Source organism: Indicator indicator, chromosome 1 (genome assembly GCF_027791375.1).
Source record: "Indicator indicator isolate 239-I01 chromosome 1, UM_Iind_1.1, whole genome shotgun sequence".
NCBI lineage: Eukaryota > Metazoa > Chordata > Aves > Piciformes > Indicatoridae > Indicator > Indicator indicator.
In genome coordinates, this window is record NC_072010.1 from 1025702 (window position 1) to 1039460 (window position 13759).

General features: G+C 53.4%; 1 protein-coding gene across 1 annotated transcript in view; it reads left to right on the forward strand.

Moving 5' to 3' along the window:
• Positions 1–421: 421 nt before the first annotated feature.
• Positions 422–13759, forward strand: part of GDPD5 (glycerophosphodiester phosphodiesterase domain containing 5) — a 70696-nt gene continuing 57358 nt past the window's right edge. The window contains exons 1-4 of the mRNA XM_054386594.1: positions 422–522; positions 5638–5731; positions 7854–7913; positions 13478–13576. Of these exons, the coding sequence (XP_054242569.1) occupies positions 5654–5731; positions 7854–7913; positions 13478–13576 (237 nt within the window). The 5' untranslated portion in view covers positions 422–522; positions 5638–5653. The remainder of the gene's footprint in view (positions 523–5637; positions 5732–7853; positions 7914–13477; positions 13577–13759) is intronic.

A 13759-nucleotide genomic window follows, 5' to 3' on the forward strand; every position in this document is an offset into this window, starting at 1 on the left:
GCCTGGAATGGGTTGTGCAGGGAGGTGGTTGAGGCTCCATCCTGGAGGTGTTTGCAGCCAGGCTGGATGAGGCTCTGGGCAGCCTGCTGTAGTGTGAGGTGTCCCTGGCCATGGCAGGGGGGTTGGAACTGGATGATCCTTGTGGTCCCTTCCAACCCTGACTGATTCTAGGATTCTATGATTCTAATGTTGGAGAAATGCTGTCTGAGCTCTGCATAAGATGGGCCAACAGGATGTGCCCACAGCTAGGACCTGAGTTGCATCTCTCACTTTCCCCAGGGAAAGAAAAGTCTCAAATCTGCCCTTGGCAGTGTTACTCCATTCCATCTCAGCAGCTTCTGGAAGAGAGGGAGGAGGAGATGGGACACAGGCCTGGAAGCAGGATAGCTTTAACACTGTCTTCTCTTTCCATCCACAGTGGGAGCGCCTCTGGTTCCTCATCCTCACCTCTTCCTTCTTCCTCACCCTGGTCTGGTTTTACTTCTGGTGGGAAGTTCATAATGACTACAATGAAATCAACTGGTGAGTAGAGTTCAGCTCTTGCAGGAGGACAAATTTGGCTGCCACTGTGCAGTCATTTTGGTTGGAAAAGCCCTTCAAGATCACCAAGTCCAAGCATGAAAATGCTCAGGGCTTGGAGCAGCTCTGCTGTGAGGCCAGGCTGAGGGAGCTGGGGGTGTTCAGCCTGGAGAAGAGAAGGCTCCAGGGAGACCTCAGAGCAGCCTGCCAGGACCTGAAGGAGGCTCCAAGAAGGCTGCAGAGAGACTGTTTGCAAAGGCCTGCAGGGACAGGAGGAGAGGCAATGGCTTCAAAGTAGAGCAGAGCAGATTTAGATTGGATGTGAGGAGCAAGTTCTGCACCAGGAGGGTGGTGGAACACTGGCACAGGTTGCCCAGGGAGGTGGTTGGAGATATTCAAGGTGAGGCTGGACAGGAGAGCAACCTGATCTAGTTGGGGATGTCCCTGCTGAGTGCAGAGGGGCTTGGACTGGATGAGCTTTGGAGGTCCCTTCCAGCCCAGCCCATTCTGTGATTCTATGATTGAATCAGACTCTTTCAGGAGCTGTTTGTCACTGGATTGGATGCATTTGAGTCCTTCAGATGGACAGCAAAGGGAAAGTGATGTGGGAAGTGAGGCAGAATTGCAGAATTTTAGGGGTTGGAAGGGACCTGCAGAGATCATTAGGTCCAAGTCTCCTGCCAGAGCAGCCTCACCCAGGGGAGTCTGCACAGGAATGCCTCCAGGGGGGGTTGGAAAGGCTCCAGAGAAGGAGACTCCACAACCCCCCTGGGCAGCCTGCTCCAGGGCTCTGTCACCCTCACACCAAAGAAGTTTCTCCTCCTGTTGAGGTGAAATCTTCTCTGTTCAAGTTTGTCTCCATTGCTCCTTGGCTTATCACTGTGCAGCACCCAAAAGAGCCTGGCCCCCTCCCCTTGACACCCACCCCTCACACATTGAGAGACATTGATCAGATCCCCTCTCAGCCTTCTCTTCTCCACACTAAACAGCCCCAGGCCTCTCAGCCTCTCTTCCCAGGGGAGATGCTCAAGTCCCCTAAGCATCCTCCTGCCTCTCCCTTGGACTCTCTCCAGCAGCTCTCTGTCTCTCTGGAACTGGGGAGCCCCAACCTGGACACAGGATTGCAGCTGTGCTCTCAGCAGGGCAGAGCAGAGCAGAGGGGGAGCAGAACCTCCCCAGCCCTGCTGCCCACACTTTTCTTGCTGCCCCCCAGGATGCCATTGGCTCTCTTGGCCACAAGGGCACATTGCTGTCCCATGCAGAACTTGCTGCCCACCAGCACTCCAAGGTCTTTCTCTGTGGAGCTGCTCTCCAGCAGGGCAGCCTCTAACCTGTCCTGGTTCCTGCTGTTGTTCCTCCCCAGATGCATGACCCTGCACTTGTCCTTATTGCACTTCATGAGGTTTGCCTGCAGCCAGCTCTCAGCCTGTCCAGGTCATGTTGGTTGCTGCACAGCCTGGCAGGGTGCTTGCTTGTTTGTTTGCTTCTGTGGCTGAGTGGTTTGGGGAAGTGGCTGAACAGTTTGGCTGCAACTTCCCACAAAACAGAAGAGAAAAATTCAGCCTCAAGCAGAAAAGGGTGTGGAAAACTTTGCAAAGCTGGATGGAGCTGAAAACAAACTTCCCAGTGGGATGGAGTGGGGGAGAGGTTGGGGGTGTTGCCAGCTCCCTTCAGTGCTGGAAATGATTCCTCCTTTTTCTACCTCAGCAGCATCTTCAAAGGTTTTGACAGTGCCTTGGGCTTTCTTCTAACCAAGTGGCTTTGGCATCATCTTCTTGTCAAGGATAAGTTGCAAACTGGGTTTGAGGACACAGTGATGCTGCTGCCTTCAATAACTCACCTGCTTTGGATGCTGAAGCTGTGTGAGGAGGGAGTCTTTCCTGACTGCAGGACATGAGCTGCCTTCTCCCAGGAGTGTGTTTTTTTTTTTTTTTCTCTGAAGGACTGGAACCACCACCACTGCTCTTAATTACTTATAACACCTTTATTTTTTTTTTTTAAGGGGATTTTGGACCTCCTGCTTCTTTGCTTTTATACCTTCAGTAAAGGGTCTCTCCCAGAGGGACCTGGACAAACTTGGGAAGTGGGCACCTGTGAGCCTCATGAAGTTCAACAGGGCCAAGTCTTGCAGCTGGGTTGAGGCAATCTCCAACACGAACACAGGTTCAGGGGTGAAAGGATGGAGAGCAGCCCTGTGCAGAAGGACTTAGGGGTGCTGGGAGAAAAAAAGCTGGAGGTGAGCTGGCACCAAGCACTGCCAGCCCAGAGCCAGCCCTGTCCTGGGCTGATCCCCAGCAGTGTGGGCAGCAGGGGCAGGGAGGGGATTCTGCCCCTCTGCTGTGCTCTGCTCAGACCCCACCTGCAGTGCTGGGGCAGCTCTGGAGTCCTCAGCACAGCACAGCACAGCCAGGGAGCTGCTGGAGCAGGGCCAGAGGAGGCCACAGCCATGCTGGGAGGGCTGGAAGCCCTCTGCTGGGAGGCCAGGCTGGGAGAGTTGGGGGTGTTCAGCCTGGAGAAGAGAAGGCTCCAGGGTGGCCTTGCAGGACTTAAAGGGGCCTGGAAGGAAGATGGAGATAGACTTTTGAGCATGGCCTGTGGAGGTTTGGTGAGGAGCAGCTGAGGAATCTGGGGTTGTTGAGACTGGAGGAAAGGAGGCTGAGAGGAGACCTTCTGGCTCTCTACAACTCTTTGAAAGGAAACTGGAGTGAGATAGAGGTTGGTCTCTTCTCCAAAGCAGAGTGACAGGAGAAGAGGAAATGGCCTCAGGTTGTGCCAGGAATGGTTAGGTTGGACATTAGGACCAATTTCTTCACTGAAAGGGCTGTCAAGGTCTGGACCAGACTGCCCAGAGAAGTGATGGTGGAGTCCCCATCCCTGGAGGGATTTCAAAGCCATAGCAACGTGATGCTGAGGGACATGGGTTGGTGGTTGGACCTGATGATCCTAAAGATCTCTTCCAACCCAAATATTTCTATGATCCCCTTTAAAGCTTTCTCTGTGAGGCTGAAACGAGGTCCTGGTCAGTGAAAGGATTCTGTGCCTCTTAGATTTAAGTGATTAGGACTTTCATTTATTTCTTCAGGCATTTCTCTCCTTCATTGCATCTTGCTTCAGATCTGCAGGGTGCAAGTGATGTGCTGCCAGAGAAGGCTCAGCACTGGTTGCTGAAGGGGGTGGGAGATGCTGTAATTCCTGAAGCTGGCTGTGTTCCCTCTGCAGCAGGACTTCAACTGCAAGTCTGTGTAGCCAAATGTTTGCTTCCTCAGTTCTGGAGAAGGCTCATCTGGCTCATGTCTGCCATGGAAGCAGTCATTTACACATCAAGTGAGGACCTGATGCTGTCAGAGGGCTCCTTGAAGGGACATCAGAGCAATAACTTAACTGTACTGAAGCAGACCTGAAGAAGCTCTTGATGGTGGCATGAGCAAAGGCTTCAGAGGAAGCCTCTTTTCTTTCTTCCTTCTTTTTTCACTGCCAGCAGGTCTGAATTCCTCCAGATCCCTTTTGTTCATAGAATCATAGAATTGTTAGGCTTGGAAGGACCTCAGGATGATCCAGTTCCAACCCCTCTGCCATGGGCAGGGACACCTCACACCACAGCAGGTTGCTCACAGCCACCTCCAGCCTGGCTGCAAAAACCTCCAGGGATGAGGCTTCCACCACCTCCCTGGGCAGCCTGTGCCAGCTCTGCATCCCTGAGCAGAACCTGTACATGAGCCACGTTTGCTGAGCTCAGAGGTTTGCTCTCCAGATACTTCCAGGGAGCTTCACTCCCAGGCGGATTTAATGGGATGGTTGCCAGACCAGTCTGTAGCTGATGAACTCTGCTGGGTTTGAGTGGTGGGGAGGAGGTTGAGTCTTTGACTTGCATGCATGAAGCATTTGTGTCTGTGGTAACCAAACCAAACCCAACAAAGAAGCCAAGTGCTTGCCTTGGCCAGTTCATTGAAGGAGCTGATGAGTAGGGCTGAGGAAGGCTTGTGGGACCAGCAGATTGAGGCAGCTTCTCCTCCTCCTCTACTCTGCCCTGGTGAGGTCACTGTATTGAAGTATTGCATCCAGTTCTGGGCTCCCCAGTTCAGGAGGGACAGGGATCTGCTAGAGAGAGTCCAAGGGAGGGCTACAAGGATGCTGAAGGGACTGGAGCCCTGCCTGGTGTGGAGAGGCTGAGAGCCCTGGGGGTGGTTAGTGTGGAGAGGAGAAGACTGAGAGGGGATTTAATAAATGTTGATAAATATCTGAGGGCTGGGGGTCAGGAAGGAACAGACTCTGCTCACTTATGCCCGGTGAAAGGACAAGGGGCAATGGATATAAACTCCAGCACAGGAGGTTCCACCTCAGCATGAGGAGGAACTTCTTCACTGGGAGGGTGACAGAGCACTGGAACAGGCTGCCCAGAGAGGTTGTGGAGTCTCCTTCTCTGGAGGCTTTCCAGCCCCATCTGGATGTGTTCCTATGTGACCTGTGCTGGATTCTGTGGTGCTGCTCTGGCAGGGGGGTTGGTGTTGATGATCTCCAGAGGTCCCTTCCAACTCCTAGCAACCTGTGATCCTCTGATCCTGTGACCATTTGACCTGAGTCCCACCTTGTCAGCTGCTGGAGAAGCCAAATGACTTAGTGTTGTGGGATCATAGAATCATAGAATCCTAGAATCAGTCAGGGTTGGAAGGGACCACAAGGATCATCCAGTTCCAAGCCCCCTGCCATGGGCAGGGACACTTTGCACTAGATCTTCCCCATGAGGGCGGTGAGAGCCTGGCACAGGTTGCCCAGGGAGGTGGTGGAAGCCTCATCCCTGGAGGTTTTTGCAGCCAGGCTGGATGTGGCTGTGAGCAACCTGCTGTGGTGTGAGGTGTCCCTGCCCATGGCAGGGGTTTGGAACTGGCAGATCCTTGAGGTTCCTTCCAACCCTGACAATCCTATGATTCATTTCCCAGGAGAGCTCCAAGCACAGACACTGAGGTTTGGTTTCAGAGTGACTTGTCCCTTTTTGCTGCCTGCTTGTCACCTCAGCAGTGGGGAACAGAAAGCCTCACTTTGTCACATGCTGTCTGATCCCAGTGCTGACGCTGTGGTGCTGAACCTCTTCCTCATCTCTGCTTCCTGCTTCTCTTCCAGGTTCTTATATAACCGAATGGGATACTGGAGTGACTGGTCCATCCCCATCCTGGTAACAACTGCTGCTGGCTTTACCTACATCACAGTGTTACTGGTGAGTAGAGGGAAACGCCCTTGCCTAGAGGTTTGGCATCACCTTCTCAGTCCACCTCTGGTAGGATGAGAGGAAATGGATTTTAAGCTTGAGGAGGGGAGATTTAAACTGGGGATTGGAAGGAAATTCTTGACAGTGAGGGTGGGGAGAGCCTGGCACAGGTTGCCCAGGGAGGTGGTGGAAGCCTCATCCCTGGAGGTTTTTGCAGCCAGGCTGGAGGTGGCTGTGAGCAACCTGCTGTGGTGTGAGGTGTCCCTGCCCATGGCAGGGGGGTTGGAACTGGATTAACTTTGAGGTCCCTTACAACCCAAACTCTTCTGTTTTCTGTGTCTTGAGCAATTTTCCTTTCAGGAATGATTTCTTTCTCCTCTTTATCTTAGCCTTAAGTTGTCTAAAATAAATGGGAAATGAAAAATGCATCATCTCTGCATGACTGGGAGCAAAGAGAGAGACTCTGGTACTGGTGATGCATTTGGCCTGAGGTGAAATGCAGTTCTTGTTCTCCTTAGCATGCCCTAATTTTCATTTCAGTCTACCTGCCAGTCACAAACTGAAGTTCTTTCCCCTCATCCCAGGGTGCTGGGACCTTCAAGGTGGTGTCCATTCAGGAGAAATGCTGGCACCTAGCCCACTGTAGGCACTGGCTCCTGCAGTCCCAAGAGCTGTGCACCCCTGGAGCAGACTCTCACCTCCTTGCTTCTTGGAGGTCAAAATCTTTCCTTCCACACCCTAGGATCTGGAGAAGATCTGCTTGTACAGCTGAGCTAGGTGCTGTCTGCTGGACCATCCTCACACCAGACCTGCTTTCTGCCCTGCCCTCTTTGGTTGTCTTTTTGGATAATGATGATGATGATCATATAGTCATAGAATCAGTCAGGGTTGGAAGGGACCACAAGGAGCAGCCAGTTCCAACCCCCCTGCCATGGCCAGGGACACCTCACACTACAGCAGGCTGGCCAGAGCCTCATCCAGCCTGGCTGCAAACACCTCCAGGGATGGAGCCTCAACCACCTCCCTGCACAACCCATTCCAGGCTCTCACCACTCTCATGGGGAAGAACTTCTTCCTCACCTCCAGCCTGAATCTCCCCACTTCCAGCTTTATTCCATTCCCCCCAGTCCTGTCACTACCTGAGATCCTAAAAAGTCCCTCCCCAGCTTTCTTGGAGCCCCCTTCAGATCCTGGAAGGCCACAAGAAGGTCACCTCAGAGCCTTCTCTTCTCCAGACTGAACAGCCCCAACTCTTTCAGTCTGTCCTCAGAGCAGAGCAGCTCCAGCCCTCTGCTCATCCTGGTGGCCCTTCTCTGGACACCTTCCAGCATGTCCATAGCCCTCTTGGAACAGAGGCTCCAGAACTGGATGCAGTACTCCAGGTGGGGTCTCAGCAGAGCTGAGCAGAGGGGGAGAATCACCTCCCTTGCCCTGCTGGCCACACTTCTCCTGCTGCAGCCCAGGCTCTGCTTGGCTCTCTGGGCTGCAAGTGCACATTGACAGCTCCTGCTGAGCTTCTCATCCCCCAGCACCCCCAAGTCCCTCTCCTCAGGGCTGTTCTCCAGCCAGTCCCTGCCCAGCCTATATCAGTGCTTGGCATTGCCTGCACCCAGCTGCAGGACCCTGCCCTTGGTCTTGTTGAACCTCCTGAGGTTGGCTTGTGCCCAGCTCTGCAGCCTGTGCAGGTCCCTCTGGATGGATCCCTTCCCTCCAGCCTGTGCAGGTCCCTCTGGATGGATCCCTTCCCTCCAGCCTGTCCAGGTCCCTCTGGATGGATCCCTTCCCTCCAGCCTCTCCAGGTCCCTCTGGATGGATCCCTTCTCTTCAGCCTGTCCAGGTCCCTCTGGATGGATCCCTTCCCTCCAGCCTGTCTGCTGCACCACACAGCTTGGTGTCAGCAGCAAACTTGCTGAGGCTGCACTCAATGCCACTCTCCATGGCACCAACACAGATGTTGAACAAGCCTGGTCCCAGGACTGAGCCCTGAGGGACTCCACTTGTCCCTGGCCTCCACTGGGACATGGACCCATTGATGATGATGATGATGATGATGATGATGATGTGTTCCTGCATGTTCAAACACTCAAAGGTTGTGGTGTGCCCATGTCTGACTCTTGATTTCCCCTCCCAGATCCTGGCACTATGTCACATAGCAGTGGGACAGCAGATGAACCTGCACTGGCTTCACAAGGTAAGTGGTTCTGCTCAGCTTGGTGAGCTCAGTGAAACAGAAGTCTAAGGAGCAGGTGGTGTGTGTGGCCCTCACTGCCATCACCTTTTTGGCAAGACCATCACTTGCAGCTGGAGGGGCAGTCAAAGGCTGGGGTCAAAGGCTCTGGTGAAATGCTGCTTGGAAGTCCCTGCTGACAGAGGGTCCACTTCTGGAGACTGAAGAACACTGGGATGGTAAAGCAGCCTGGCTTTAGTCTTTGCTCTGTGTGGTCCTCCATTATGAACCCCTCTGAGGTCATTCTCTCTGTCTGCTCCACTCAGATGAGACCAGCTCTGGAGTCCTCAGAGCTGGAAAGGCATGGAGCTGTTGGAGCAGGTCCAGAGGAGACCACAAAAAATGATTCAAAGGCTGGAAGCCCTCTGCTGTGAAGCCAAGCTGAGAGAATTTGGATTACTCAGCCTGGAGAAGAGAAGGCTCTGGGGAGACCTTCTTGTGGCCTTTCAGTACTTAAAAGGGTCAAGAAGGAAGCTGGGGACAGAGTTTTGAGCAGGGCTTGTTGTGACAGGACAAGGGGTGATAGTTTGATGCTAAAAGAGGGAGACTAAGGCTAGAGAGGAGGAAGATGGTTTTGACTCTGGGGGTGCTGAGACTGGCCCAGGTTGCCCAGAGAGATGTGGGAGATGCTCCATCCTTGGAATCATTTCAGGTCAGGTTGGTTGTGGCTCTGAGCAACCTGCTCTAGCTGAAGTTGTCTCTGCCCATGGCAAGGGTGTTGGGCAAGACCTGGAAAAGTCTCTTCCAACCCAACCCATTCTATGGCTCCTTTCTGTACTGAACCCTGCCCTGGAGGGCAGAGCTGAGCAGATGTGCAGCTGCTCAAGGTGTGCTTGGAGGAAGTGACTGGAAAAGCCTTGGGAGAAGATGTAGGTGGTGAATGAGGGGATGCAAGGTGCAGGTTGTGGTTTGCTGGAAAGGAAGATGGAGATCCAGGCTTTGAAGTGCAGCAGGAGAGAGGAAGGGAGAGACAGTGCCAAAGAGAGTGAGTGGGCAGGGTGCAGTTGTAACTGGCAGTCTGCTAGCAGGGTCTTGAAGGACCAGTTCTGAGTCTGTCCATGCTCAGCTCCTCCTGAAATTGATTGTTCTGCATCTGACAAGGTCTTGCAGGATCACAGCCTGAAGAGATCATAGAAAGCACTGAGCTGGGAGGGACCTTTAAAGGTCATCTAGTCCAACCCCTCTGCAGTAAAGGAGGGACATCACCAACCAGATGAGGTTGCTTAGAGCTCCATCAATGAATATCTCCAGGGATGGGGCCTCCACCACCTCCCTGAACAACCTGTTCCAATGTTCCAGCACCCCCAGAGTCAAGGACATCTTCCTAAATCTCCCCTTCTCTGGTTTAAAACCATTGCCACTCATCCTATCACTACAAGCCCTTGTAAAATGTCCCTCCCCAGCTCTCCTCTAGCCCTCTGCAGGTACTGAAAGGTCTCCTGGGAGCCTTCTCTTCTCCAGGCTGAACAACCCCAGCTCCCTCAGCCTGGAGAGGTGCTCCAACCCTCTGATCATTTTTGTGACCCTTCTCTGGCCTCACTGCATCAGGTCCATATCCTCCTTTTGTTGAGGGCCCCAGAGGGGCAAGCCCCCACTGCTAGCACAGCACAGACCCCTCCACCTCTGTTATTTTTCATAGGAATGATAGGAATACAGCAGCAACGTCTTCCCTCTCCCCTTCCCTCTCCCCTTCCCTCTCCCCTTCCCTCTCCCCTTCCCTCTCCCCTTCCCTCTCCCCTTCCCTCTCCCCTTCCCTCTCCCCTTCCCTCTCCTCCTTCTCCCCTTCCCTCTCCCCTACCCCCTCCCCGTACCGCTCCCCTTCCCACCCCCCTACCACCTCCCGTACCTCTCCCTTCCTTCTCCCTTCCCTCTCCCCTTCCCTCTCTCATTTCCTCTCTCCTTCCATCCTCTGCCAAAAAATTACTCTCTCCTTCTAACACAATGCATGCTCAAAAGCAGACTTCATCAGCCACTGAATCCAAAGGATTCCCCAGAAGGCCAATGGCAGCCTGGGCTGCATCCAGAGCAGCAGGGCCAGCAGAGCCAGAGAGGTGATTCTGCCACTTGGCTCTGCTCTGGGGAGACCTCAGCTGCAGTGCTGTGTGCAGCTCTGGAGCCCTCAGCACAGGAAGGACATGGAGCTGATGGAGAGGCTCCAGAGGAGGGCCAGGAGAATGCTCAGGGCTTGGAGCAGCTCTGCTGTGAGGCCAGGCTGAGGGAGCTGGGGGTGTTCAGCCTGGAGAAGAGAAGGCTCCAGGGAGACCTCAGAGCAGCCTGCCAGGACCTGAAGGAGGCTCCAAGAAGGCTGCAGAGAGACTGTTTGCAAAGGCCTGCAGGGACAGGAGGAGAGGCAATGGCTTCAAAGGAGAGCAGAGCAGATTTAGATTGGATGTGAGGAAGAAGTTCTGCACCAGGAGGGTGGTGGAACACTGGCACAGGTTGCCCAGGGAGGTGGTTGAGGTCCCATCCCTGGAGCTATTGAAGGTGAGGCTGGAGAGGGCTGTGGGCAACCTGATCTAGTTGGGGATGTCCCTGCTGAGTGCAGAGGGGCTTGGACTGGATGAGCTTTGGAAGTCCCTTTCAACCCAGAGCATTCTATGATTCTGTGAACTCTACATCCTCAGAAGGAGAGGACACAGTGCAAGGAGGGGGTGGGCACTGCCTGAGTGCTGCTGGAAAATCAGTTGCTGGTCCTTGAGTCTAACAAATGTTTCTTCACCAGGGGGAATGGTATTTTTTCAGATATCTTCCAGGTGGCTGGTGGGTTTGAATGAGTAAGTTCAGAAGAGGAAGGTGTTGGTGGAGATCAGCTGGCTTTTGCCTACAGAAAATCCACTCCTCTTCTTTTTCTCTTCTTCTCCCCCCAAAAACCAGTCCACCTTTTCCAGCACAGCTCAGCCGTGGTCCTCAGTCTCTCACTTCCCTTCCTCACACCTCCTTCAGCTTCCTAAGAAGGCTGAGATGAGAGACTGGAAGAAGTTACCACCCTTCAAATATAGAAGACAGCAAAAAGGTTGCTATGTGCAAAGCTCTGGCCCCTCAGTTCAGGAGGGACAGGGATCTGCTGGAGAGAGCCCAACAGAGGGATGACTGAGGGACAGGAGCAGTGCCTGGTGAGGAGAGGCTGAGAGCCCTGGGGGTGGTTAGTCTGGAGAGGAGAAGACTGAGAGGGGATCTGATCAATGTCTATCAATATGTGAGGGCTGGAGGTCAAGAGGGAAGGGACAGGCTCTGCTCACTTGCACCCTGGGATAGGATAAAGGGCAATGGGTGGAAACTCCTCACTCAACATGAGGAGGAACTTCTTTACTGTAAGGGTCCCAGAGCACTGGAACAGGCTGCCCAGAGAGGTTGTGGAGTCTCCTTCTCTGGAGCAGAAAGATCTCCAGAGGCCCCTTCCAAACCCTAACATCCTGTGATGCTGTGATTCCTTCCAATTTCCTCTCTAATCCTCTTGAAGCCAAGCTGGAGATGCATGTGGGGAGGGTAGGAAGCAATGAAATCAGAGTTACTGGGAGGAGGAGATGGTGAATGGGGATAGAATTGTGTCCTGACACCTCTGTGCTGAGATCAAAGGGGATTAGGGATGGACTGATGAAATCCAGTTGGCAAAGTTTTGCTGTTGCTGCTGAACTTGGGAGTTTAGCTTTGGGGGTTATAAAATGGATTAAAAGTAAACCTGGGCTGGGTTGTTTCCTGGAATCTGTGCCATTGGTGTGAAGAAACTGAGAGATAATCCATGAGGGGTGGAGGTTGTGGATGCCTCCTCCCTGGGGGATACTCAAGGTTAGGTTGGGTGAAGCCTTGAGCAGCTGAATCTAGTTGAGAGCTGTCTCTGCCCATGGCAGGGAGGTTGGATGGACCTAGATGATCTCTGAGGTCCCTTCCAACCTAAGCCATTCTGTGGAGCAATTTATCTCCCTGTTGTATCTGCAGTGGTGGAAAAGAGGAGGTTCTCCTGAGACAGCACACAAGACTAACCACTTCTGGATCCTGAGCTACTTGGTTTAGACTTTTTTATGGCACATCACAGTCTCACAGTGTATTAGAGGATGGAAGGGACCTGCAGAGATCATCAGGTCCAACCCCCCTGCCAGAGCAGCATCACCCAGGGGAGTCTGCACAGGAATGCATCCAGCTGGGGTTGGAAAGGCTCCAGAGAAGGAGACTCCACAACCCCCTGGGCAGCCTGCTCCAGGGCTCTGTCACCCTCACACCAAAGAAGTTTCTCCTCCTGTTGAGCTGAAACCTTCTCTGTTCAAGTTTGTCTCCATTGCTCCTTGGCTTATCACTGTGCAGCACCCACAAGAGCCTGGCCCCCTCCCCTTGACACCCACCCCTCACACATTGAGAGACATTGATCAGATCCCCTCTCAGCCTTCTCTTCTCCACACTAAACAGCCCCAGGCCTCTCAGCCTCTCTTCCCAGGGGAGATGCTCAAGTCCCCTAAGCATCCTCCTGCCTCTCCCTTGGACTCTCTCCAGCAGCTCTCTGTCTCTCTTCAACTGGGGAGCCCCAAACTGGACACAGGATTGCAGCTGTGCTCTCAGCAGGGCAGAGCAGAGCAGAGGGGGAGCAGAACCTCCCCAGCCCTGCTGCCCACACTTTTCTTGCTGCCCCCCAGGATGCCATTGGCTCTCTTGGCCACAAGGGCACATTGCTGTCCCATGCAGAACTTGCTGCCCACCAGCACTCCAAGGTCTTTCTCTGTGGAGCTGCTCTCCAGCAGGGCAGCCTCTAACCTGTCCTGGTGCCTGCTGTTGTTCCTCCCCAGATGCAGGACCCTGCACTTGTCCTTATTAAACTCCATGAGGTTTGCCTGCAGCCAGCTCTCAGCCTGTCCAGGTCATGTTGGTTGCTGCACAGCCTGGCAGGTGTCAGCCAACTCCCTCCCAGTTTTGTATCATCAAGAACTTGCTGCGGGTGCACTCAGTGCCCTCATCAATGCCCTTCTCTAACATATAGAAGTTTATTGTCTCATTTTTGTTTTTCCAAACAGTACATGATAATCATCATAGAATCATGGAATCAGTCAGGGCTGGAAGGGACCACAAGGAGCAGCCAGTTCCAACCCCCCTGCCATGGCCAGGGACACCTCACACTACAGCAGGCTGCCCAGAGCCTCATCCAGCCTGGCTGCAAACACCTCCAGGGATGGGGCCTCAACCACCTCCCTGCACAACCCATTCCAGGCTCTCACCACTCTCATGGGGAAGAACTTCTTCCTCATGTCCAGCCTGAATCTCCCCACTTCCAGCTTTATTCCATTCCCCCTAGTCCTGTCACTACCTGAGATCCTAAAAAGTCCCTCCCCAGCTTTCTTGGAGCCCCCTTCAGATCCTGGAAGGCCACAAGAAGGTCACCTCAGAACTTTCTCTTCTCCAGACTGAACAGCCCCAACTCTCTCAGTCTGTCCTCAGAGCAGAGCAGCTCCAGCCCTCTGCTCATCCTGGTGGCCCTTCTCTGGACACCCTCCAGCATGTAAATATGGGGCTCCAGCATGTAAATGTTCTCCTCTTGATTGCAGATTGGGCTGATCACCACCTTGATAACCACCATGGTGACCATGTCATCGATAGCACAGCTCTGGGACGACGAATGGGAGATGGTGTTCATCTCACTGCAGGTAAGCTGTCACCAAGGATGCTTCTCTGGGGGGGTGAACAGTGGCCAGTGTCATGGATTTTGTGTCCTTCTGCTCTATAAAACCCCTGTCATCATGGTTGTAACCCTCAGAAAGCTTGGCAATGAGGAAACATCCATCTAAAGTCCTATAGAGTCCTCAAAAGCCAGAGGGACCTGGACAGGC